General features: G+C 46.4%; 1 protein-coding gene across 8 annotated transcripts in view; it reads left to right on the top strand.

Moving 5' to 3' along the window:
• SBF1 (SET binding factor 1) overlaps positions 1–26,577 on the top strand; it is a 1,208,265-nt gene that overhangs the window by 454,606 nt on the left and 727,082 nt on the right. For all 8 annotated transcript variants that reach the window (XM_085653743.1, XM_085653740.1, XM_085653741.1 and 5 more), the window contains exons 12-13: positions 2,074–2,202; positions 23,572–23,670. In XM_085653743.1, the coding sequence (XP_085509869.1) occupies positions 2,074–2,202; positions 23,572–23,670 (228 nt within the window). The remainder of the gene's footprint in view (positions 1–2,073; positions 2,203–23,571; positions 23,671–26,577) is intronic.

The following is a 26,577-nucleotide window of genomic DNA, read 5'->3' as shown; positions in this document are numbered from 1 at the left end:
CAGCAATCACCCAAGGGCTAGAAGAGAGCTAGCCTCCTGCTGGAGTCTCAGGCACATCAGACTCCACCATCAGCCTCCTGTTTCCTCCCAGCGAGGATTACTATCTGCAGGTGAGGCTCCTGTGTGTTCCAGGGCCTCTATTTCTACTGCTGAGAAGAGAGCGCTGAAGATCGTCGCTAACCCCCGTTAGCGAGCCGCTGCAGCTGGTGAGCGTGAGGAAAATCGCCGCTCCGCTGTCGCCGAGTGTTCGCTATCCCCAAGAAGATCGCATCATTCGTCAGCGGGCCCGAAAACGCCCGCTATCTGAAAATCATCGCAACAGGATCATCGCAGCACGGACGCCGAGCGTTCGCCATTTTCCCCGCATCGAATCCGGATCGTCGCTTCCTCGCGGAGCGCCATCTTTGTCAACGCAGCAAGATCGCACACGCAACAGGCTCGGTGCATCATCCTCCCTTCGCGGCAAGGATTTCATCGCATCACCGGCTTAGCGTGAGGAAGTTTGTCGCTTTGTCCTGCCCGCAACCCAGCGCATCATCCTCCCTTGCGGTAAGGATTCAACGCATCGCTGGTTAGCGTGAGGAAGTTTAACGCTACAACGCCTTAGCGACATTTTTGTTGCTTTGCTACAGGAACCAGATACTTTGTGAGTAAAAGGGTCGCAGAGACCACTGCCTTAAACTAAACATCCTTCTGTGCACCTTGAACTATTTTTGCAGCATTTCTAAAGTAATTATATTTTTATCGTATTGTGGATTTTTACTGTTATTGGTCTTGTGATTAAGTCTATATAAAAATACCTATTTTTCATAACTACTTGAGTGGTGTCCATTTGTAGTGTTCCTCATTATATTACTGTGTATGGTCATAAATGCTTAACACACTGCCTCTGAGATAAGCCTAGCTGCTCGTGCTACGTTACCCCAGGGTTGAGCAGGGGTTGTCAAAGGGGGTAGGCTGCTTACTCTGACTTAGGAAGAAGGGTCCCTACTTGGACAGTGGCCAGCCATTGCCAACTAGAGACCCCCATTTCTAACACCTAATATATAGTATAACAGCATAGCACCCATGCCAGTATTACATAGAATAAAACTATACATTAGACGGCAGAAGGAACTTTTTTTAGGCCAAGCAACCCACTACAGTAGTAACTTCTTGCCTGGCACGTGGCTACGCTGCCTAATTTTGTTCAAAGGTACAACATGTGAAACTACATCTTAATTGCGTTTTAAGGTTATATCACCAAATCGTACTAAGAACAACCAAGGCATCGAACATGGTAAACAAAAAATTCGACAGCAGCTGTAGCAGATACCCATTAAGTGCACCCCTCCCCTCGACACTGTCCGGTAGAGGAGAAGGAACCAGGGATAAAACGGCGCGGGTAGATGCCTCACCTCACGGGAAGGAGGGGGCAAGGAAAGTGAAGAAAAAGACCCAAGAATCACCAGGGCCCAACCCAAAGGGAGTTCCTAGTATCTCCCTTACCGTCACCCGAATACTCCGGTTATCCACTGTATACACTTGACTATCCTGATGTAGTGATAACAAGCAGTGTTTCACCACTTACTTCAAAATGTACCTTGTCAGTTGTTTTATTTCTTATGAAACATGTTAATGGTGTTATATAAACTGTTAATTAAGTGTCTTGGTGCCTGCTGATTTGGTTATTCTTGCCCATTAAGATTCTGTGAATGAACTTGTCAAACAGAGGATTCTGTTTAAAATGTTGTGAACTTTGCTGTTAGTTACATATCCCACATTTGCTGTGTAGTTACAATATACTCGCAGAGTTTTTGATGCAACTTTTATCTCTGTCAATAAACATCAGATTTGTGAACTGTAGAGGCATGTTCTTAAGTATTATGTGTTTGACGTCAGGTCATTTCTTTCCTTGTTCTTCCCTATACAACCTTCCAATGTGCATCTGTGATGTGATGCTGTATCTGTCGGGGTGTATACTTGTTCACAGTGCCAAGTCTCCATCAATTAAAGAAACATTGCTGTGCCTGGAAGTGTGTTCGCATGCAGGTATTGCATATTTAATCTTTACTGCCTTTGTTCCCCTGGTAGGCTGCATTCCTTGGTCAACGGGGTCTCATCGAAGATGATTTCCTCACAAAGGTGTTGGAAGGCATGGCATTTGCTGGGTTTGTGTCAGAAAGAGGATCACCCTACAGGGCCATCGACCTGTTTGATGAGGTGAGACTGGTGTATATTCTTGTGCTTTGTTACGTATGTTTTGTGACTGCTCCCAAGAAATGGAAACATGTTTTGGGTCTTCGTATATGCTCTATCTAAGGTGTATTGTGCAGGAAATTGACACCCATTGTGTTGGGTGGTTCTTTGAGTTATTGTGCTATAGCCTGACACCCTTTCCAATACTTCTATTGGCAGATTTCTCACCTTTTGAATCCTCCCAGGCACCAGACTGCAGCCAAAAAAGCTTACATATCTCCTATCCCAGTAGGTGGTATTGTCTGCATCCACTGTGACTCCATCTTACCCCAGACATGATGACACACAGCTGTATGTGGGCACCACCCCTGCAGGCTGTTTGCAGGTCTCTTTTCTGCACCCTTTGATATACATTTGGAGATCCACTTCTCTGATTGTCATTTGAATTCGAACATTTTCTTGAAAACATACTATATTGGCATATGAAGAAAGAATGTTGCCAACGAAGACAACAGGTTTTAAACCATGTCACAAACAGATGTCAGCCATAGGCTTTCATGACCATAGTCTGTGGTGTCAGGGGCCAAAACACAACTTTGAATCCTGAGATACATGTTCCCTTTTGCATTCGTAGGCTAGGAAGGAGCAGCAGGCCTGCAAGAAGTAAAACCTATTGCCTCCTTTCTCAGCCTCTTCTAATCCTGCAAAAGATGTATCCAAGTTCCCAGGGCCATCTTTGGCAGTTAGCAACCTTCAGAGAGGCAATGCTAGATATTTTCAATTTGGCTCTCCTCTTCTGTAGAGCCTTCAAGCCCCACAATGCCAGCCGAGCACCCAGTCACACGTCTGCTCATGGCGCCAGCTGACCATTCGCTGAGCCCGCCCTATCTGCTGTCGGTGCCAGGCCTTGTTGCGAATCTTTTGCTAAAGGCCTCTCCAGTTGTTGTTGCATAAGCTCCACTTTTGGTTCCAGCAGCATTGCTCCTAAATGCACCTTCTCCAGTCATATCCTGGCTCTTTATGTGATCTATCAAGAATCTGTTATACTATGTAAAGAGTCCAGGGGTTCGTTTATGAGTGGACAGGGGCTTGCAATGCAATCCCAAAGTGCTCTATTGGGGGTAATGTGGTCAACCAGCCTTAGGCTTACACAGAGGAGTGCAAGACCTTTGCAAATGCACACAATGACCAATAAATGACACACACGACTCAAGAAGGCGATCTACACCAATTTATATAAAAATATCAAGTATCTTTATATATGTTTAGGCATCAGAGAAAAATAGTGTTCGAGGCATATGAGCTGTAGATCGCATACTTTTGCATAGATCGCCATCTGGTGTTGGGCTCTGATGTTTGCACTTTGTTAATGTAGAAGTCGTTGTAGTCACGAGATAGGTGACTCCACCTTTGGTTAGTAGTGCGTATGGGCATCAACTCCATCTCCAGATTGTTTTTTTCCTCCATCGTGTTCGGATGTGATTTGCTGCGCTCTAGGTCGGTGTCGTTTCGATTCCCTTTCGACCCGCAAAGCTCTCAATGCTCAACGGTATTGTTTCAATCGCGATCTCTCGACGCGCATTTACTTTACAAAGAGATTTTAGAGTCCGGTCGTCGATGTGGGCCGTTAGGTCGATCGGCGCCATCAACCAGCATATGGAAAGGACTCCATTTAAAAAATGTAAGTGTGGGGCTAAATTCCGACACACAGATCTCCACGAGGTCTGCAACCTTTGTCTCTCTCCAGAACACGAGAGTTGACACTGCCAGGCCCGTGATTCTTTCAGGTCCAAGAAGAATATACATGATCGCCGGGCTCGACGTCACGAAATGTCCAGATCAACAGTCTCGTCGCCAGAAGAAATCTTCGAGGTAGGCCCCGACGATCCGGAACCGTAGAGAAACAAGCCAGCGTCTCCGAAGCCAACAGATTCGACTTAGAAGACCAGTCGATAACTCCAGGTCAACGAACCGTGAGTACTGACGTCGAAGCCCCGGAAAAACTCAAGGCTCCGGTAACACCTTCACCTTCGGGTCTGGGTCGACACCGTGATACTGCGTCAGAAGCTCTGCCTCCGGGCCCGGCTCCAAAGCCCACTAAGCCTTCAGGCAGCTCGGGATCGATACAGCCACATCACAGAACACAAAATACCAGACACTTCAGCACCAAAGCAAACTCCATCCAAAACTTCGGATCCAAAAAAACTGCCGAAATCTTAGGAGTCGAAAACACCACCTAAGCAAAAGGACACAAAAACTCCTCCTAAAGCTAAGGAAGATAGGCCAAAACACCACTCTGAGCCTAAGTCCTCGGCGCCGAAAAGAGACAGTGCATCCAAGGAAATTTTCCATCCAGATCCACCGGATCCTAAGCAAAAGACACTACATATTGACTCCATTACTGGCAAGTCACCTCTATACCACCTAAAAAGAGGAAATTGGACACCTCAGAAACACCTGAGATACCCTCAAAGAAAAAAGACTCAGCCACCTCACCTATGAGGCCTTTTTTTCACCAACTCCACAGCTTCCAGCCATTAAACTTTCTCCAGCACACTCTCTAATACCTCCTCTATCACCTGTAACACAAGATGACCATGAGGATTTAGGGGATGGGGATGAAAACATAGACCCACCACATCATGATACAGATACTGATGATGACACCCACAGTAGTCCACCTCATGACTCTTGGGAAGATTATAATGTCCCAGATGTACCCGAGCCAGATTTATACCCCTCCAGACCATCCCCTCCAGATGACAACGTATGGTTTGCGCAACTAGTAAATAAAGCTGCACAATACCATCGGGTTCAACTCCATTCAGACCCCCTGGAAGAGGATGTTTTATTAGAGACATGTTCACAGCCTCAAAAAACAACAAACACTCTCCCTATGCTTAAAGGGATGATTAAACATGCCCCTGAGGTTTTTAAAGACCCTGTCAGAGCTAGAGTACTCAATCCTAGAATTGAGAAAAAAATACAAATCAGCTCCAAGTGATCCAGTTTACACTAAAAGTCAACTTCCTCTGGACTCATTGGTAGGGGCGAATGCCCATAAACGGGCAAATTCCCAAACCACAGGTGATGCACCTCCGCCAGACAAAGAGTCTAAACTACTTCATCAAGTAAAAGAGTTGTGTCCCTGGCGGCAAACTTCTGGCGTATCGCCAACTCACAAGCCTTACTTGCAAGGTATGACAGGGCTCACTCGATGAGCTTGAAAAGCTCACGCAGCATCTCCCAGACCAATATAAGACCAAGGCAAACGATCTTATAAAAGAAGAGAAATTAATTACAAACACCTCAATTAAATGTGCCCTAACAAGAGGTACAGTCTACCATCCTCAATCAACCCTTGGATCAGGAACACTTGTTTCGACCTGCTGTGGACACAGCTTTAGAAAAGATGAAAAAGAACATAGAAACAGCCAAATCCATGGGGGCTCTACAAGCAACAACTAGTAGAGGTTCCTTTCATCGCTCCTCTTATAGGGGTGCCTCCAAAACAACTAGCACAGAAAAGACCTTTTCAACATGCAAAAGCCCCACTCAAACTTTCCCTAGCAGAGGATATTTTAGAGGGACTTACAGAGGCAATAGCAACAGGGGCAGAGGACGTGGTTCTAATACCCGCAACTCCCCCACCACGAAACAGTGACATCCCTCCACTCCCGCCAGACCACTCCACTCCTGTCGGGGGAAGACTATCACAGTTGCTACCTGTCTGGAATTCCATCACCACAGACAAGTGGGTAAGACAAATTATCCAGTATGGTTACTGCCTGGAACATACTTCTAGCCCTCCCCCCCCCCCCACATACCTCCCAAACAACGTCCAATGTCCACAGAACATCTAAAGCTTCTCAAGCAAGAGGTTCCCTCTCTCTTGCAAAAATGTGCAATAGAACCGGTTCCCCTACACCAGCAAGGTACGGGGGTTTCCTCCCTTTATTTCCTCATTCCCAAAAAGGACGGCTCTCTCAGGCCAATATTGGACCTCAGACCGTTAAACCTGTACATACAATCCGACCACTTCCACATGGTCATGCTACAACAGGTCCTCCCACTGCTACAACAAGGTGATTTCCTTGCCACTTTAGATCTCAAGGACGCCTACTTCTACATTCCTATTCACCCTGCTCACAGGAGATACCTACGGTTCGTAGTGGACGGACAACATTACCAATTCAAAGTCCTTCCATTCGGGGTCACAACAGTTCCCTGAGTCTTCACAAAATGTCTCGCAGTGGTAGCAGCCCACTTAAGAAGACAACACATTCATGTCACGCAGCAATTGTGTACAACAAACACACAACACAATCCAACTGCTGCACAACTTAAGATTCACAATAAACATCACCAAGTCACATCTCCAACCGTCCCACATCCAACAGTATCTAGGTGCAACAATAGATACTTCCAAAGCCCTTGCATACCCCAATCCAGCCAGGATAGCCAGTACCAGCTCGAGTGTTCATGCAGTTAATAGGGATGATGTCCTCTTGCATCTTAATTGTCCCTTACGCAAGACTCCAAATGCGTCCGTTACAAGAATGTCTAGCACAACAGTGTAACCAAGCTCAAGTTCATCTTACAGATCTGGTGTTGGTGGACAGCAGCACAAATCGCTCTCTGCAATGGTGGAGCACACAAAATCTTTCCAAAGGGTGGCTCTTAGTCCCGGTTCCACAAATAGTACTAACAGCGGACGCATCTCTCACCGGCTCGGGAGCTCATCTCTTAAACCACACCATTCAAGGTATGTGGACCCCTCAACAAAAAATCCTCCACATCAATCACCTGGAGTTACTGGCCATATTTCTCGCCCTAAAGTCATTTCAGAAACATCTCCTAGGCAAAACTGTCCTCGTCCGGACGGATACCATGACAGCAATGTACTATATACAAAAACAGGGGGGGGGGTGGGGGGGGGGACGCACTCTGCAGCTTTTACTCTTAGCACAGAGCATTTGGATATGGGCCATTCCTCAAAAGATATACCTCTTATCAGAGCATCTACCTGGGATACACAATCAAATTGCGGATCTGCTCAGTCGTCAACAACAGCGGATTCACGAATGGGAACTTCCAAGTTCTTCATCCGTTTTTTCAAATGTGGGGCCACCCAGACCTAGATCTGTTTGCCACACATCTAAACACAAAATTCCCAAACTTCGCCTCCAGGTATCCACACCCGTTGTCCAAAGGCAATACGATATGGATGAACTGGTCAGGCATATTTGCATACGCTTTACCGCCTCTCCCGCTCATTCCGTTACTGGTGCGCAAGCTCAAACAACATTTCTCTCACAATTATCCTGGTTGCTTCATCATGGGCACGACAACCATGGTTCACGACACTGCTGGAACTCAGTAGTTCCACACCAAAAGCTGCACCTTTCCCCAAAGCTTCTCACACAGAACCATGGAGAGATAAGACATCCAGAACCAGCTCAACTGAACCTAGCAATCTGAAGTCTTAGGGTTTGGTTACCTCAATCTCCCACCAGACTGTATGAACGTCATTATAGAAGCTAGATGTCCTACCACTAGAGAATGCTATGCAGCTAAATGGAAAAGATTGGTTATTTACTGCAATAACAACACAATCAATCCACTAGATGCTTCAACTCAAAAGAATTATCTGTTATCTCCTGCATCTACAAAGATGTAATCTGGCATACACATCCATACGATTACATCTTGCTGCTATAGCAGCTTACTTCCAAAACAGACAACACTTGTCATTGTTTAGGGTATCTCCCATTAAAGCATTCTTGGAAGGCCTTAAAAGAAAAATTCCTCCCAGAATTCCACCCTCTCCAGTATGGAATCTAAACATTGTCCTTACTAGGCTCATGGGTCCCCCATTTGAACCTTTACATAAATGTTACAGTTCCTCACATGAAAAGTAGCTTTCCTTGTGGCCATCACATCTCTCAGAAGAGTAAGTGAACTCCAGGCATTAACCATACAAGAACCATTTTTGCAAATACATCACAACAAAGTTGTTCTTAGGACAAACCCTAAATTCTTACCTAAAGTAGTTTTAGCTTTCCATCTTAACCAGTCTGTTGAGCTCTCAGTATTTTTCCCTCAACCAGACTCAGTAGCTGAGCGGGCTCTTCATACGCTTGACATCAAAAGAGCTATTCTTTACTACATTGAAAGGACAAAAACTTTCAGGAAAACTAAACAACTTTTCGTAGCTTTCTCACCACCACACAAGGGCAATCCTATATCAAAAGCTGGAATTGCCAGATGGATCGTTGAATGCATTCAAATATGCTACCAAGAAGCAAAGCGTACGTATTCCATTTCCCCTAGAGTGCATTTCACACGCAAAATAGGGGCATTCATGGCATTCTTAGGAAACATCCCCATGGATGACATTTGCAAAGCCGTAACATGGTCTACACCGCACACTTTCACAAAACACTACTGTGTAGATGTGCAGGCAAAACAACAAGCTAGTGTGGGCCAGGCTGTACTAAGAACACTTTTTCAAACTACTGCAACACATACAGGTAGCCACCGCTAACTGGGTAACTGCTGTATAGTCTATGCAAAAGTATGTGATCTACTGCTCGTATGCCTCAAATGGAAAATGCTACTTGCCAGTATGCATCTGTTCTTGGCATGTAGTGCTGTAGATCCGCATATGCCCACTCGCCTCCCCGGACACCTATGTGTTGCAGTACTATCTTACTTAGATACATCACACATGGACATCTTTTCTACTTCTAACTAACTCCATCATCACCCTTTATGGCGAAAACAATCTGGAGATGGAGTCGATGCCCATGCGCACTACTAACCAAAGGAGGAGTCACCTATCTCGTGACTACAAAGACTTCTACAATAACAAAGTGCAAACATCCGAGCCCAACACCAGATGGCGATCTATGCAAAAGGATCTACATCTCTACATGCCAAGAAAAGATGCATACTGGTAAGTAGCATTTTCCTTAGGTAAGTATGTTTTTAAATATAAAATCTTTTCAGCTAAAAAAGTGGACACAGTGCAATGTCTGAGTACTGCAATGTTATCCTATGGAAGGAAGAACAAATTCTACAAACAGGAATGGTACAGCGACTTACAAGACCAAATTCCAGGAGTTAAAATGAGTGGTGGACAAGGTCCAAGGCAGCACCAACAAGACACCACCTGTGGCCGGGTGTAAATTAGCATTGGAAACCCAATGTATTTCAATGGATATCGGTCACTGCGGAAAGAGGCTGCATGCTCCAGCCAGGAGGGCAGTTGGACTGAACCAGCAAGTGGGCTCAAGCATTGCGATGCTCTGGGACGGGGAGGGTAGAGGGGGGCTTTGGTCCTCTTCTCCAAGGCCCAGGGGCAACAGGTGCAGGGGTGTCCTTAGGCATGGCATTTTTCCTTACCAAAGCAGTTGTGGTTGATGGGGGCCTGCGTGCAGAGTCTGCAGGCGACGTTGAGGAATCCAGGAGGGGTGAAACCACGATAGACTCAAACTTTGGAGGGCTGGTGGACCTTGTTGACACTGTTGGCCCAATTTAACTCGGGCCATGGGCAATGGTGACTTTGGGTGTCGGGTTTTGGCAGTTCCAGAGGCCTTAGAGTCTTCTCTTTTGGAGTTTCTTCCGAACAGATCCGATGTTCACTGGAGGTCTTGAGGTTTTTTCGAAGGCAGGCAGTCTTCCCAGGTTCCTGGAGTGAATAGCTGCTGGATGTGTTGACTGTGGCACAGTATTCAATGAGGGATGCAGACAGGCCAGTGTAGGGTAGTAGTCAATGGGTTACTGTCCCTTGGGGGTCACTGTGGCCCTATATGACCACTTTCTGTGGGAAGTGGGCATAACCCTGTCCTTGAATTCCTAATTATGCCATCACATAGATGGTTGTTCTTGAAACAATTCGTGTGAACCTCACAGTAGCCCACTGTAGGGTTGATACTAGCCTGAAGATGGCACGCCTACCCGACTAGCTAATTTTCCCACCTGTCCAGGTGCCAAGGAGGTCCTGGACAAAAGGGGGTGGCTTCCTCTTCTGTGAGTGGAGCCAGATTCCCATTCCTAAGACGGCAGCTCTTTCAAGCTTGCGTGCCCAAGGTGGCTAATCAGCAGGTCATCCTTTGGGAGTGGGCTACACCCTCTTCCTGGACAGGCTTTTCTTCTGGGTCTCCTGAGAGCAGAGTTGCTCATCCTAGGAGGTCAGAAAGACTGTTTCGGGGGGCAGACTGGCAAAAACCAAAAAAACTGTCTGGGAGCACACATGGGGATGGTAGGTTTTCAGGGGGCACCTCTAAGGTGCCCTCTGGGTGCATGTATTCTTAAATCCATCACTGGAATCAGTGTGGGTTTATCAGTGCGAGATATTTGATACCGAACATCCTTATTGTCAGTAAACCATCATGTAGCTGGGGAACACGTTTTCGCCAGTGTCTCGCCTTCCATTATGTTAAAGCCATTTGCTTTGCTGTACAATACCATTAGCAAAGCAAATGGCTTTAACTTAATCAAAGGCGAGACCTATTGCATTTTCAATGCTTGTTATAAGAAGGTTTCGGGTTGCTATGGGCCAGTCTGTGAAGCACCTGTAAACAGTGCCAGCCAATGGGGGCCTCTCTGGGACCTGGGGCTGGTGCAGGGCAGTGGCACTGAGAGAGTTTGGGTTGTGGGTATGCAAAAGACTGGTGTGTGTGTTTGTGTGTGTGATGGACATTTATGTGTGCGTGTATTGTTTCTGGTGTGTGTATGTGAGAAGCTGTATGTGAGAGAGAGTTTGGTGTGCATCATGTATGTGTCAGCGAGAACGCGTTATGCGTACATGCGACTGAGAGTGGGGTGTATAAGACAAGTGTGATATAGACTGATATGTTTGTGTATGTGAGGGAGCATGGTGTTTGTGGAGGATTGTAGGTTTGTGTGTGAGGAAGTGTGATGTTTGTAGAGGAGTGTGTGTTTGTATGTGAGGGAGTGTGATGTTTATGGAGTGTGGGGTTCGCATGTGAGGGAGTGACGTTTGTGGAGTGTTGGGTTATTTGTGAGGGAATGTGATCTTTGTGGAGTGTGGGGTTCGTGTGTGAGGGAGTGTGATGTTTATGGGTTTGTATGTGATGGAGTGTGATATTTGTGGAGTATGGGTTCGCATGTGAGGGACTGTTATGATTTTGAAGTATGAGGTTAGTATATGAGGGAGTGATGTATGTGTGATTGTATGTGAGGCAGCGTGATCTTGGAAGTGTGGGTTTGTATAAGCGGGAGTGTGATGTTTGTGGAGTGTGTGGTTAGTATTTGAGGTAGTGGTGTGTGTGTGGGGTTGCATGAGAGGGAGTCTGATATTTGTGGAGAAGTGTGGGTTTGTATATGAGGGAGTGTGGGGTTATTTTGTGAGTGTGTGATGTTTGCGGAGAAGCTTGGGGTTGTATGTGAGGGAATGTGATGTTTGTGGAGTGTGGGGCTGTATGTGAGGGAGTGAGATGTTTGTGGAGTGTGGGGTTTGTGTGTGAGGGAGTGTGATAATTGTGGGGTACATGTGATGTTTGTTGGGTTTCTGTGAGAGGGAGTGTGATGCTTGTGGATTGTGGGGTTAGTGTGTGAGGGACTGTGATGTTTGTGGAGTTTGTGTGTGAGGGAGTGTGATAATTGTGGGGTTCGTGAGGGAGTGTGATGCTTGTGGAGTATGGGGTTAGTGTGTGAGGGACTGTGATGTTTGTGGGGTTCGTTTGTGAGGGAGTGTGATAATTGTGCTTCATGTGTGATGTTTGTGGGGTTCGTGTGAGAGGGAGTGTGATGCTTGTGTAGTGTGTAGTTTGTGTGTGATGGAATGTGATGATTGTGGGGTTCGTGTGTGAGGGGGGTGTGATGTTTGTGGGGTTCGTGTGTGAGGGAGTGCGATGTTTGTGGGGTTCGTGTGTGAGGGAGTGTGACATTTATGCGCGACTGGTGTATATAACGGGGATACTTGTGTGCAGGAAAGTGAGCAGCGTTATGGGAGAGAGATAGTGTTTGTGTCTGTGAGAGGGGGAGTGTTTTTGTGTGCGCGTGTGTGTGTGTGTGTGTGTGTGTAAGATAGGAGTGTGTGTGGGGGAAGAGAGACGGAGGGAGAGGGAACATAAAGGAGACAGGAGAGAAGCGAGAGCACCCTGTTGAAAGGAGGAACCACGCAGGTAAAATGCTGGCAGCAGGCCCTGGGGCCGCTCCCCAGCATCTGAACGAGGGTCTGAGACCGTGGCAGAGTGCCCATGGGGTGATGTGTCCCTCAGCATGTTGCTCCGTCTGTCTGTCCAACTAGCTGCCCAGACAGGCTGGCAGGCGGAGGGTGAAGCAGACAGCCAGGACAGAGCGACACGCAGACAGATGGACACGGGTAGAGCACACTGTCGCGCCCCTGGGGTTCGTGTGTGAGGGAGTGTTATGTTTGTGGGGTTCGTGTATGAGGGAGTGCGATGTTTGTGGGGTTCGTGTGTGAGGGAGTGTGACATTTATGCGTGACTGGTTTATATAACGGGGATACTTGTGTGCAGGAAAGTGAGCAGTGTTATGGGAGAGAGAGACAGTGTTTTTGTGTTTGTGAGAGGGGAAGTATGTGTGTGTGTGTGTGTGAGAAAGAGAGGCGTGTGTGTGGGGGGAGAAAGACAGAGGGAGAGGGAACATAAAGGAGACAGGAGAGAAGCGAGAGCACCCTGTTGAAAGGAGGAACCACGCTGGTGAAATGCTGGCAGCAGGCCCTGGGGCCGCTCCCCAGCATCTGAACGAGGGTCTGAGACCGTGGCAGAGTGCCCATGGGGTGATGAGTCCCTCAACATCTCGCTCTGTGCTGTCTGTCCAACTAGCTGCCCAGACAGGCTGGCAGATGGAGGGTGAAGCAGACAGCCAGGACAGAGCGACGCACAGACAGACACGGGTAGAGCGTGCTGTCACGCCCCTGGGGTTGGTGTGTGAGGGAGTGTGATGTTTGTGGGGTTCGTGTGTGAGGTAGTGTGACATTTATGCGTGACTGGTGTATATAACGGGGATACTTATGTGCAGGAAAGTGAGCAGTGTTATGGGAGAGAGAGAGAGAGAGACGGTGTTTTTGTGTTTGTGAGAGGGGGAGTGTGTGTGTGTGAGAAAGAGGAGTGTGTGTGGGGAGAGAGAGACGGAGGGAGGGGGAATGTAAAGGAAACAGGAAAGAAGCGAGAGCGCCCTGTTGAAAGGAGGAGCCATGCAGGTGAAATGCTGGCAGCAGGCCCTGGGGCCAATCCCCTGCATCTGAACGAGAGTCTGAGACCATGGCAGAGTGCCCATGGGGTGATGTGTCCCTCAACATACATCTCGGTCTGTGCTCTGTCTGTCTGTCTGTCCAACAGGCTGGCAGGCGGAGGGTGAAGCAGACAGACAGGACAGGGCGACGTGCAGACAGACACGGGTAGAGCGTACTGTCACGCCCCTGGCACTGTGCCCCACCCCCTCCCTCTTGCTGCCAGACCCTCATTAACATCCGATGCCGACCCTTGGTAATCAGATGGCAGGAATGAGGGCCCCGGGACCAGACAGCCTCTGATGTGCCGCAGAAAACACATTGCGCTGTGAGTACTTGGGGACTCATCCTACAGTGGAGTCTGAACTTGTAGAGAGGAGGCTCACACCTGGTTGAGGGTGGGGGGGGGGGGTCAGAGATAGTGGTGAGGTAGAGCTGATGGGCTGAGAACAAAACTGTTGCCGAGGTGAAAGCTGATAACAAGCGGCAGTGAAAGCGATCGCTATTGTAAAACAAAAAGGCGGCCGTGAAAGTAAAAGCGAAAGTGAAAGCGATCGCTTTGTGTCAATGGCTAGTATACGCGAAGCGCCATTTTAGTTGCTAGGACAAGAAAATGGCGTCGGACTGTCCACAGTCCCACGGACACGCGCATGTTGTTTGCTTTGGACAAATGGCGAGAGCAGCCATCTTTGTCCATGCAAACGCGTGCATGCAAGCCCTCGGCAGAATTGATTCCAAAAGGTCCTCTCCATGGCGAGAGCAGCGCATGCGCTGCTTTCCCAGGCTTGACCTAAAAACACGCTCCGTTGTGTCCACATCAGGTAGCCCATGTTTGGGGTGGTACTATCATGAGAGAAGGACACGGCTCCTAACTAGCTAGTTTTCCTGCTTGTCCTAGTGCCAAAAGGGCCCCGGGCAGGGAGTGGCATTTCCCCTATCTGGGGAAGCCTTGGGTCATATGCTTGGGTCATATATCAAAGGCGGCAGAGGCCTTTGAAGCCTCCTGCCTTGATATGCTGGTCACTTTGCCATCCTGCTTGGAGGAGGTGACAACACCGCCGGCCGGAGCAGACATTGTTTCTGCCCTCAAAGAGTGCAAACTCTCACCTACAGAGGGTCAGAAACCTGTCTGTGGATGGTGGTGGCAGGCTGGTCTGCACCAGTCCACAAGTTCACTAATAGTCAGTAGCTTTTCAGGCGTCACCTCTAAGGTGCCCTCTGAGTGCATGTATTAATTAATCCATCACTTGCATCAGTGTGGGCTTATTAATATGAGATGTTTGGTACCAAACATCTCTAGTTTCAGTGAAGCTGTCATTAGCTGAGGAACTCTTAAACACCAGTGTCCAGCACATGTACTCTTAATGGCTTCCCTGTTCACTTGCAATACGAAAGCATTAACTTAGATATCACAGGGGCATACCTACTAATGCAGATATGTCCACACATGTAGTAAAGTGCACCCTGCCTTAGGGCGGTAAGGCCTTTAGTAGGGGTGGCTTACCTATACTGCATGCAATGTCTCCAGGCATGGCACACAGGAGGTGTGCCATGTCGTGTCTTCACTTTTCTCTGCACCATGGCACGCAGCCTGCAATGGGAGTCTACATGTTAGTGCTGAGGGGTCCCTTAGGGTGGCACAATACATGCTCCAGCTCTTAGGGACCCTTTTAGCCTCCTTGCCCTATGTACCAGGGGTACCATGTACTAGGAAATTACAAGCGGTGCTAAAGATATTGACAATTGGGTAAACAATTGTACAGTTTTAGGGAAATATATCTGGTACTGGGGACCTGGATAGAAGGAACCCAGTGCACTGTCCAAATTGCGTCAGATACCAGGCAACAAGTGGGGGTGACCATGTCAAAAAGGGGCACTTTCCTACAATGTTGCACTATAATAAAAGCGCAGCTGTGTTTTGCGGCTGAGACTCTTAGGGCTCTGCCAGAAATCTGTCATAATGAAGGACATTTTTGCCTCTGGTTACCCAATAATAATGCCTTGTTTATCAGGCTGCATGACAAAGAAGGCAATGTGGAGGCAATTTATTATCATCTCCCCTTATTACAATGATGGTGGTCTTTATGTGGATTTACAGAATGCCAATGATCTAGACACCTTGACTGACTCAGCATTGAGTCCCCTCATGGTCTTCTTACATAGAAGAGTATATTCAAATGCGCTGGTCTTCTTCGAAGCTATGGATTTTCTTGAACTAGCCTCTTCCTTCAGAGGAAACTAAAGCCAATTTGCTTATGGAAATTCTTCAGCCAAGTTCATCCACTTTAAAATTGCTCCTATATTTAAACGCTACTCTGGTAAACCCTATCTGACAGCTTTGTCTAAACCCTTTTCTGCCCCGGCTGTCAGGAGTCATACACTAGCACTCTACTGTCAGGAGTCATAGACAAGCCCCTGGGGATCTTAATTTCCTACCGTAGCACCCATTGCTAGAGAGTTTGGCGGTGCAGTTTTCATATTTAACTTAATCATAATACCTTCCGTTCTTTTACCTGGGAGAGATAGTTGAATCCGATTGATTCAATGGTCAAAAAAGCTCTTATCTTTCGGCGTTTTAGCTTGACACTCCTTGAATGTCTGCTGTCTTTTAGTTGCCATACTCTTTGAGACAAGGTGTAGCATGTTCTTCCCTGCTTTGCGGGAAGACTATCACGCTCCATTTTCCCATGCTGTTCAAAATGATCAGGATGTGGCCAAGCAGAATTTGCACTAATTCTACAGATTTGGGTTGTCTTTACTATGGGAACCAGTGTTATCATCCACAGTCTACCCTGGATGCTGTGCATTCTCTGGTAATGTCCAGGCTTCCCTGATATATGTGGCCTTTAGACCACCCTTGCTGAAGGCGTTTACATGGCCCGATTTGCAGAGCCACATTCTTCTTTCCCTTACATCCATTTGAGGGGGAGGAAGTGAGGTTACATTGGTTGGGTCCTCACCATGACATTATCTTCCATATTGTCCAGAATAATGGCCTTAATTACCTGGTTTTGATCGGCTTTGTTGGAGCAGAAAAGGGCAATATGGTCCCGGAGTGGCCTTTGTCCTGCTCACTTGTCAAAATCTGCTGTGTCTTGGCCAAAAAGAATCTGCCTGAAGACCACAGGGCAGATTTAACTAGAGCAGAGGCTGCAACTATGACTCTGTCTGTGTGGATGTTCTGTTCTGGACATCTGTGAAGCCACTGTGTACAAGCCTGTCCACACTTTCACCAAGTGCTGCAGCATTGATTTGAGGTCTGTATGGCGGGACATTTTGCCAGTTCAGGCCCACAGGTCCTCTGACCCAGTTGTGGGGACTTCTTGAGCACTGATTAATAATACGTGGAATCTCTTGGTAGATGTATCCTTCAGAAGAATTAGTTACTTGCCTCCTGTAATGCGTTTTTTGGTGCGTACAGTGGATACTGTACTTAACAACAGGTCCCCACAGCCCGCCTACCACCCCAGTCTGTTGAATGGGCTTTCGAGAATATGATTGCAAACTTTTCTCACTACTGGTTTTCATATCAGTTATTTTAGTCTTGTCTATGAGTTTGAGTGTGTGTTTTCAAAAGAAAGTTGGATGCCGGCAGAGCTACACCTAAATGCAGCTCTGTCTCATGTCCGGGAAGAATGGAGGCGTGGTTGTTGCGGATGGTGCCTCCTACCGGTGTATAGGAACTATGGAGGTTTTCGTGATCAAGTCTTTTACTTGGTGAGGATTCATACGCAGTAGAATATGTATTTAGATAGAGTATCGATCCGAAAGAGCGTTACCAAAAGTAAGTAATTTTTTAGGACTAAATTTGAATGTTCAATTGTTCAGCAAGACTTTACTGTATGTGAATGCATAATGTTAATCTCGTTCATTATAAAGACAGTGTTGAATGACAGGATGTGAGGGCAGCCAAGATCACCTTGCGCCCCAGTTGGCTTTTCTTTATGGTAGTTAATAGCTTGGCATGCTGGGTAGAAGTATAGAAAAAGGCTGGATTGTAGCGATAACAAATTAATATAGCTGGTGAATCGTCTTACTTTCCATTTGCTTAAGTTTAATTCCAGGATGGCCTCGGATATTACAAAGTGATTTGTTTTGATTTAAAAAATATATGTTCGATGCATATGAGCTGCATGTAGATTGTATACTTGTGCATAGATCGCCATCGGATGTTTGCACTTTGTTTTTGTCCTGAAAGAAGTCTTTGTAGTCACGAGGTAGGTGACTCCTCCTTAGACGATAGTGCGCATGTGCATCGACTCCATCTTCAGATTGTTTTTTTCCACCATCGGGTTCGGATGTGTATTGCTGTGCTCCGGTTCGGGATCGTCTTCGAACCTTTTCGACGTGCAGTCATTCCCCTCGACGGTATTGTTTTGATCACGGGTTTCTCCTTCGACGCGCATCGTTGAAATATAGCAACTTTGATCGAGAGCTTCGACGCCAGACGCAAGGCCTACCCGTGCCGACCACGCCAGCAGTCGATGGAACTGACTCCATTTAAAAAATGCCCCGGGTGTGGTGCTAAATTTCCACACACAGACGTACACAAGATTTGTAATCTGTGCCAATCCCCGGAGCACGAAGAAAGTAGCTGCGAGGCCTGTCGATCATTCCGATCGAAGAAAACTATTTGTGACCGTCGGGCTCAACGTCACGAGATGAGACGAGGCACTAGCTCGGTGCCGGACATCTTCGGAGAACAGGGTGACTCATCAGCACAGCGCCGAACAAGAGGAAGAAATCTCTGTGTCTGAAGCTGACAACTCTGTCATGGAGGAAGACTCTCGCATCACTCCAGGTCAACGAACTGTGAGTAACAAGCCCTAAGTCACCGAAAAACAAATGAAAGCTCCGGTACTACCTTCGGCTTCGGACCTAGGGAAAGACCAAAAACATGGTTCAGATGCCCTGCGGCCCGGCTATGAAACCAAAAGACAAAGCCTCCGGCTTTGGATCAAGCCGTCGCCACAGTACCAAAACTCCATCTCCATCTCCGGCACCGAAAACCAAATTCAAGCATGGATTCGATGCTCCGATACCGGCACTGAAAGACTCCGACCTGAAATGTCATAAACCAAAGATTTCGGAATCGGCAATAACTAAGCCCAAATCTTCAGAGCCGAAACCCAAAGATAAGCCTTCGGATCCAAAACCTAAAGACAAACCTTTGGAACCGAAAGTAACAAAGGACAGGCCTTTACACAAACCTTCGGAACATAAACAACACGCACCAAAGGATTCGGAACCGAAAAAACAAACTACCCATGAAATACCCTCCGAAACACCCAAAGAGAAGAAATTACCACCTAAAGAACTTCCTTTACAAGAACCAATGGATAACAAGCAAAAGAAACTGCCTATTGATCCAACAACTGGACATCTTGTAGCAACCCTTCATAAGAAAAGGAAACAGGCCATTTCAGAGGAACCCCATATACCTCCCAAAAGGAGTAAGGACATGGGTACTAACCCATCTCGCCCTTGCATACCTCCCTCTCCCCCACTTATTGATCCTAACTAACTAATATCTCCATATAACTCACCACCACCCCATTTCTCCCCTTACCCACAAGGGGATAATGACACACATGACGATACTGATGGGGATGGGGATGGGGACGGGGATGGGGATGAGGTTAATGACTATCACACCATACCACAAGACCCAGATCCATGGGACGACTATGATAAAGACCCAGACAATAGTAATGATCTGGACCTATATCCCTCCAGACCATCACCACCCGACAATAATATAGGATTCGCACAGCTTATCAATAGGGCTGCTCTATATCATGGAGAGGAATTACACATTGACCCATTAGAGGAGGATTCAAGAACTTTCGCTCCATCCCAAAAATCTACCAATACATTGCCAATGTTAAAAGGCATGCTAAAGCATACTAATGAAGTATTCAAGGACCCAGTTAGAGCACGAATACTTACCCCAAAAGTTGATAAAAAATATAAAGCTGCTCCTACAGACCCAGTTTATATTAGAGGTCAAGTCCCCCTGGACTCCCTTGTTGTATCTAATGTCCGCAAGCGAGCCAATTCACAAGCTACAGGCGACGCACCTCCTCCTGATAAGGAGTCAAAGCTTATAGACGCGTTAGGCAATTGAATTGCGTCACAAGCTGCTAATAGTTGGCGTATTGCCAATGCACAAGCCCTTCTCGCACGCTATGATAGAGCGCATTATGATGAACTGGAAAAGCTAATACAGCATTTACCAGATCAATACAAGGGTAAAGCGAACAACCTCATTCAAGAGGGTAAATTAATTACAAACACCTCTATAAAATGTGCACTTGATGCCGCTGACACAGCATCCAGTGGCACTAACACCAGCATCTTTCTACACCGCCATGCTTGGCTTCGAATTTCCGGATTCAAACAGGAGGTTCAGTCAGCTATACTAAACCAACCCTTTGACCAACAAAATCTTTTTGGACCAAATGTAGACTCTTCATTAGAGAAAATTAAGAAAGACACAAACTGCCAAATCTATGGGAGCCCTACAAGTACCCTAACAGAGGCTCCTTTTCTCGCTCCCTTTATAGAGGCAGCTGTAAAACAATGTCATCAGAGAATACCTCCTCTAATTACAAAAAACAAAATCAGCCCTCCTCCTCCAGGGGGTACTATTGAGGAGGATATAGAGGAAACAACAATAGGGGAAGAGGCAAAAATAATTCCACATGCACTTCCCCTGCAACCAAGCAGTGACTCTTCTCCCCCCCCCCCCCCATGCCCCCCCACCACCACTACCCCCTGACCATTCCACTCCTGTCGGGGGACGCCTAACACAGTTCCTACCTGTCTGGAATTCCATTACAAGTGGGTAAAACAAATTATCCAGTATGGTTATTGCCTGGAACTTACTGGTACTCCACCAAAAATTCCTCCCAGAGAACGCCTAATGTCCTCAGAAATTCTCACTCTTCTCAAACAAGAGGTTCTCTCCCTATTACAAAAAAAATGCAATAGAACCAGTCCCTTTGCCTCAGCAAGGCACAGGAGTGTATTCACTATACTTTCTAATACTAAAAAAGGACGGCTCTCTCAGACCAATACTAGACCTCAGACGATTAAACTCTCCAACAGGTACTCCCACTACTCCAACAAGGCGACTTTCTATCCACTCTGAATTTGAAGGACATATACTTTCACATTCCCGTTCACCCCGCTCACAGGAAATACCTCAGGTTTGTGATAAGTGGACAATACTACCAATTCAAAGTCCTCCCATTCGGAGTAACCACAGCACCCAGAGTCTTCAAGTGCCTCGCCGTAGTGGCGGCTCACTTACGAAGACAACATATTCACGTTTTCCCTTACCTGGGCGATTGGCTCATAGAAGCCAGGTCACACAACAGCTGTGTTCAACACACATACAAAACATTACAGTTGCTGCACGATTTGGGATTCACAGTCAACCTCTCTGAATCCCATCTCCAACCATCCACAACACAACAATTTCTAGGAGCTACAATAAATACTTCAAAAGCTCTAGCATATCCCACCCCAGTCTGAATAAGCACCATGCAAGCCCTCCTATCAAAATGTACACCTCAACACATTACCAGCTCGAGTGTTCATGCAGTTAATCGGGATGATGGCTTCTTGCATTCTCGTAGTCCCTTACGCAAGACTCCAGATGCGTCCATTACAGGGGTGTTTGGCACGTCAGTGGAACCAGGCTCAAGGTCAGCTAACAGATCTGGTGTTGGTGGACAGCCGCACACATTGGTCTCTGCAGTGGTGGAACACTCAAAACCTTCCCAAAGGGTGGCCATTCCTCGACCCAGTTCCACAGATAGTGCTCACAATAGACGCATCGCTCACCGGCTGGGGAGCTTATCTTCAAAATCATACTATTCTGGGCCTATGGACCCCTCAACAAAAACAATTCCCCATAAATTACCTGGAATTACTAGCGATCTTCCTAGCATTGAAATAATTTCAACTCCACCTCATAGGCAAAGCTGTCCTGATTCGTACAGACATGACAGCAATGTATTACATACAAAAACAGGGGGGGGGGGAAGATATACTCTCTGCAGCTTTCACACCTAGCTCAAATCATATGGAGATGGGCCATTCCGCAAAACATATACGTCCTTGCAGAACACCTCCCAGGAGTACACAATCAGATTGCAGATCTGCTCAGTCATCAAAACAGCAGATCCACGAATGGGAACTTCATCCTCAAGTTCTGCTACCATTATTTCAAATGTGGGGCTACCCAGAAGTAGACCTGTTCTCCACACACCAAAACGCAAAATGCCCGAGCTTCGCATCCAGGTATCCACACCCATTGTCCAAAGGCAATGCGCTATGTATGGACTGGTCAGACAAATTTGCTTACGCTTTTCCCCCTCTCCCACCCGTTCCGCTACTGGTTAGGAAACTCAACAGCATTCCCTCACAGTGATCCTGGTTGCACCAACATGGGCCCGACAACCATGGTTCACAACCCTCTTGGATCTATCAGTAGTTCCTCATCAAAAGCTATGTCTCTCACCCAAGCTTCTCACTCAGAACCATGGAGAGATAAGGCATCCAGGTCCCACTCAACTCAACCTTCTGATCTGGCTCAAGAAATCTTAGAGTTTGGCTACCTCAATCTCCCGCCAGACTGCATGAACATCATTAAACAGGCTAGACATCCTACGACTAGAGCTTGCTATGCCGTAGAAAAGATTTGTAATTTACTGTACAAATAACAAAATCAACGCACTGATGCTTCTGTTCTAAACAGCATCTGTTACCTCTTGCATCTACAACAATGTAACCTAGCCTATACATCCATTCGACTACATCTCGCTGCAATAGCAGCCTATCTCCAAAACAGACAACATTTGTCTTTGTTTAGATTACCAGCTATCAAAGCATTTATGGAAGGACTCAAAAGAATAATCCCACCTAGAGTTCCACCCTCACCAATATGGAACTTAAATGTGGTCCTTACCAGACTCATAGGTCCCCCATTTGAACCTCTGCATGAATGCGAATTACAATTTCTCACCTGGAAAGTAGCTTTCCTGGTTGCCATCACCTCTCTCAGAAGAGTCAGTGAACTCCAGGCATTAACCATACAAGAATCATTTCTGCAAATTCATCATAACAAAGTGGTTCTTAGGACTAACCCAAAATTTCTACCTAAAGCAGTGTCTCCTTTCCACCTTAACCAGTCTGTAGAACTCCCAGTGTTTTCCCTCTACTGGGCTCAGTAGCAGAACGAGCTCTTCACACGCTAGACATAGAAAGAGCAATACTTTACTACATTGATCGAACAAAATCCTTTAGAAAGACTCAACAACTTTTTGTAGCTTTCTTCCCATCTCATAAACGCAATCCTATCTCAAAAACAGGGATTGCAAGGTGGATTGTTAAATGCATCCAAACATGCTATGCTAAAGCTAAACGCACATTAACCATTCTCCCTAGAGCTCACTCCACACGTAAACTAGGGGCGTATATGGCATTCTTGGGGAACATTCCCCTAGATGACATCTGCAAAGCAGCAACTTGGTCTACACCACACACGGTCAGAAAGCACTATTGTGTAGACGTGCAAGCAAAGCAATAAGCTAACGTGTCCCAGGCTGTATTAAGAACACTTTTTCAAACCACTGCAACAGATACAGGTAGCCAGCCCTTAGGAGGTAACTGCTGTATAGTCTATGCACAAGTATACAATCTACAGCTCATATGCCGCGAAAGGAAAATGCTACTTACCAGTATGCATCTGGTCTTGGCATGTAGAGCTGTAGATTCGTATACGCCCACCCACCTCCCCGGATACCTCAATCTGTTCCGGTACTTACCTGATACATTACACATGGACATCCTTTGCTATTTCTTACTAGCTCCATCACAACCCTCAATGGCAAAACAATCTGAAGGTGGAGTCGATGCCCAATAGCACTATCGTCCTAAGGAGGAGTCCCCTACCTCGTGACTACAAAGACTTCTTCCAGGACAAAAACAAACTGCAAACGTCCGAGCCCAAAACCAGATGGCCATCTATGCACAAGTATAGACATTTTACAGCTCTACATGCCAAGAACAGATGTATACTGGTAAGTAGCATTTTCCATATTTACTCCCGTCATTGCCTTGTAAAACTATCATGCTCTCTGCCATCTGTCTTTCAGTTAGTGGCGTATGAAGTGAAGCGAATGCGTTCTGAAGATGTAAGCATCCAGAAGACTCTCAGGCACATCAAGGAGCTTGCTGAACAACTCTACAAGAACGTACGTACAGCAAGGTTTAAGTGGGAAAACATATTATTTCCTTGTTTACTTATAGTGCATATATTTTATTAAGAAGTGGTCACATTGGTGAAGTCAAAGAGTTTAGTACGTAAAATGAACTGCCACTGGAAAATATAGCTTTATTAGACAAATGACAGTTTTCTTAACTTTCACCTTATTAATAACATCATTGTTTAACTTCCATATCAAAAATATAATTATAATATTGCATAGGCTGCCTGTTACTACTGCCTTTGTTTTTCAAGGTCTGCCAGACTTGCATATGTACTTGATCCGTTAGAGGCTTGGCAAACAGTCCATAGGAAAATCCAATATTTCCTTGTTTTGTTCTTTCTTGCACACTATCCTGGGGAAGTTGTGTTTTTTCTACTTCTGTATTAGGTGTTCATCCGTAGGCCAGTGACACACAAATCTTAATTTCTTTCCCTTCCGTCACTGATCTTTTTTTCTTTGTCTTTTTGTTCTGCATTTCCACTCACAAGTTATAGATTCTTGACCATTACCTCAGTTCTTAATCCCTCATAAACCAAAACCCTTTCTACCTGTTTCTCCCATCAATACTTTCCATAGTCTATTGTGTTTCCCTTTCTTTCTATAATCCTGTCTCATTCACTTCCAACATTGTAAAACAGAAATTTGCCCTCCCTTCCTTTCTCTTTTGGTAAACTTACTAACATTTCATTCCATCAACTTTGAATTACTGCCGTTCTCGCTATTTTGATTTTCCCAATGTGACTTTATCTGAAAGTAATCCTTCACTGTTGGATTCGCGTTTCTTTTGGTTATAGTCATTTTTTAGGTCATTCGAGAGCTTCTTGGAATCGATACAGATTTCGAAGCTCTCAGAGGGGAGTTGAAGCCCCGCCCATCTTTTTAATTGGCCAGCGTCATCTTCAATGCAAAATGCTGCCTTTTTATTGTAAAGGAGGCTTCTTCGTCCCTCCTTGTTGCCGCCTTGTCTCCTTTTGGCCACGCCCACTGGGATTTGATCTTTTACCGGCGGCGTGGCACTCTCCACTTTATTACTTCCTACGCACTTTTTTCTTTGCATTCGGTTTTGGCAAAGTCAGTCAGTGTTTACTTTCGCATCGCGCTTTCACTTAAAGTGAAAGCGCGATTTCAAAATAAACACGCAGCTGCCTTTTCGGTACCACGCTTGTTTTCAAACGTCCCTGTATGTAAGCATACTATGTTTGTTTTTTTCCGAAACAAAGCCAGACTTAATAGCGCACTCCCCCAGAGAATAGGCAATTTGGTAGACTTCCGTATTGCAAGCGTGCTGGTGAGCGCTTCTGCTGCCCTTCACGTTTTTAGTGTTCGATTTATGGACCTTTGTTTCCAGTCCGAGGTAGTAAGATGTGCTTTTTATTAATATCTGTGCCGCTTGCACGCCCAGTTTTTTTTTTTATGGCAATCTGTGTTTCTCTTTAAAAAAAAAATACACCGAACTTCCGATCCCTTCGCCTCATTTCGTGGTGTGTGATGCTGCACACCCCTGCATTTGTTTTTAAACACCCCTCCCCGTGATCAGATCATCACTGCTGCATGATTATTTTCTTCAGGGGGCCTCTCGGCCACCAACTCTCTGCCCTTTGTACTGTTAACAGTCTTTTCTTGAGCCGACCCCGCCTCCTCCACATGAAACCATTCATCGCGTGTGCCCATATTGCTCTGTGTCAAAATCTTTGGAGCTGCAGAGCTTTAAGCTAGCTTTAAAAGCTAGCATTGCGCTTCACCAATTTTGTGTGAGAACAGGCGCTTCACCTCTCCCGCAGACCGGCCTTAAGTTTGCGTTTTTTTTCTCACTGAAACAAAGCCAGACTTAATAGCGCACTCCCCCAGATAATAGGCAATTTGGTAGCCTTCCGTATTGCAAGCGAGCAGGTGAGCGCTTCTGCTGCCATTTGTCTGTCAGGCGCCGCCGCCTCCCTGCTGCTCTAACTTGCCCACCCCTACCAGGACTAATGCGACGTGCGAGTGCCAGCGCACCTCTTCCACAGCCGCCCGGGGGACCCTGAAAGATAGTAGCACGTGGGAAACCTTAGCAGGATGAACAGGCAGAGCACCGAGGTCTTCCATAGCCCGCTGAAAATGACGAAAGGGGAGACCACCAGCACCGTGGTCTCCGGGTTCGTGTTTAGGTCCTTCGCGTTCCAGCATTTCAACTCCAGAAGCGACACAGCAAGTAACAAAGTGATGCTGTTGAGTAGGTTTGTGCATAAACTCCTTAACACTATGTGTGTGGTGGGACCGCATGTTGCGTACCCTCACCCCGAGGGAGCCCATTTTTCATTTACACTTCACGCACTTTGTACTGTCCTCGCTGTCTTCCGTGTTTTGAGTTTGCTTCTGTCTAATATAAACCACCTGCAACGCTTTTTTAATTTAAGCAAATTGTGCGTTTACATTCTATCTAACATCCCTAGTGCCGTCGGAGTCGTTATCCCCGCTGGCAACGTTAACATTCAAACATTCCTCACCCAGCAAGCTCAGGAGGCTCTTATATAATCATCGGTATTTAGCATTTAATAAACTCTTAATAAAATGCCTGCTTAGAAGGATTTAATATCCAGCAGTGTAATTGCTTCTACAGATGGACAGTTCAATGCGGCGTTATCACTGGTAGTTATTAAACTTTACCCAGCGCCTCGAGGTACCAGGCAGCACATAGAGGCACCTCCTTTTCCGTGTCCGCTTTGGCTAGAAAGTGTCATGTCCGCATGGAGGTGGTGCCAGTGATTGGCAGTCTTTAGAAGACTAAGGATGCATCTGTGAATAATAGTCCTTTTATATAACTCCACTGCCAGTGTTCGGCAGTGCAAGGCGCCCGGTGATTAATTTCTGCCGGTGGTTAAATGGGTAGGCACTCAGTCTTACTTTTGGAGA

The sequence above is a fragment of the Triturus cristatus genome, chromosome 4_1 (genome assembly GCF_964204655.1).
Source record: "Triturus cristatus chromosome 4_1, aTriCri1.1, whole genome shotgun sequence".
In the NCBI taxonomy this organism is placed as follows: Eukaryota; Metazoa; Chordata; class Amphibia; order Caudata; family Salamandridae; genus Triturus; species Triturus cristatus.
This window is presented reverse-complemented; position numbering and strand designations above follow the sequence as displayed.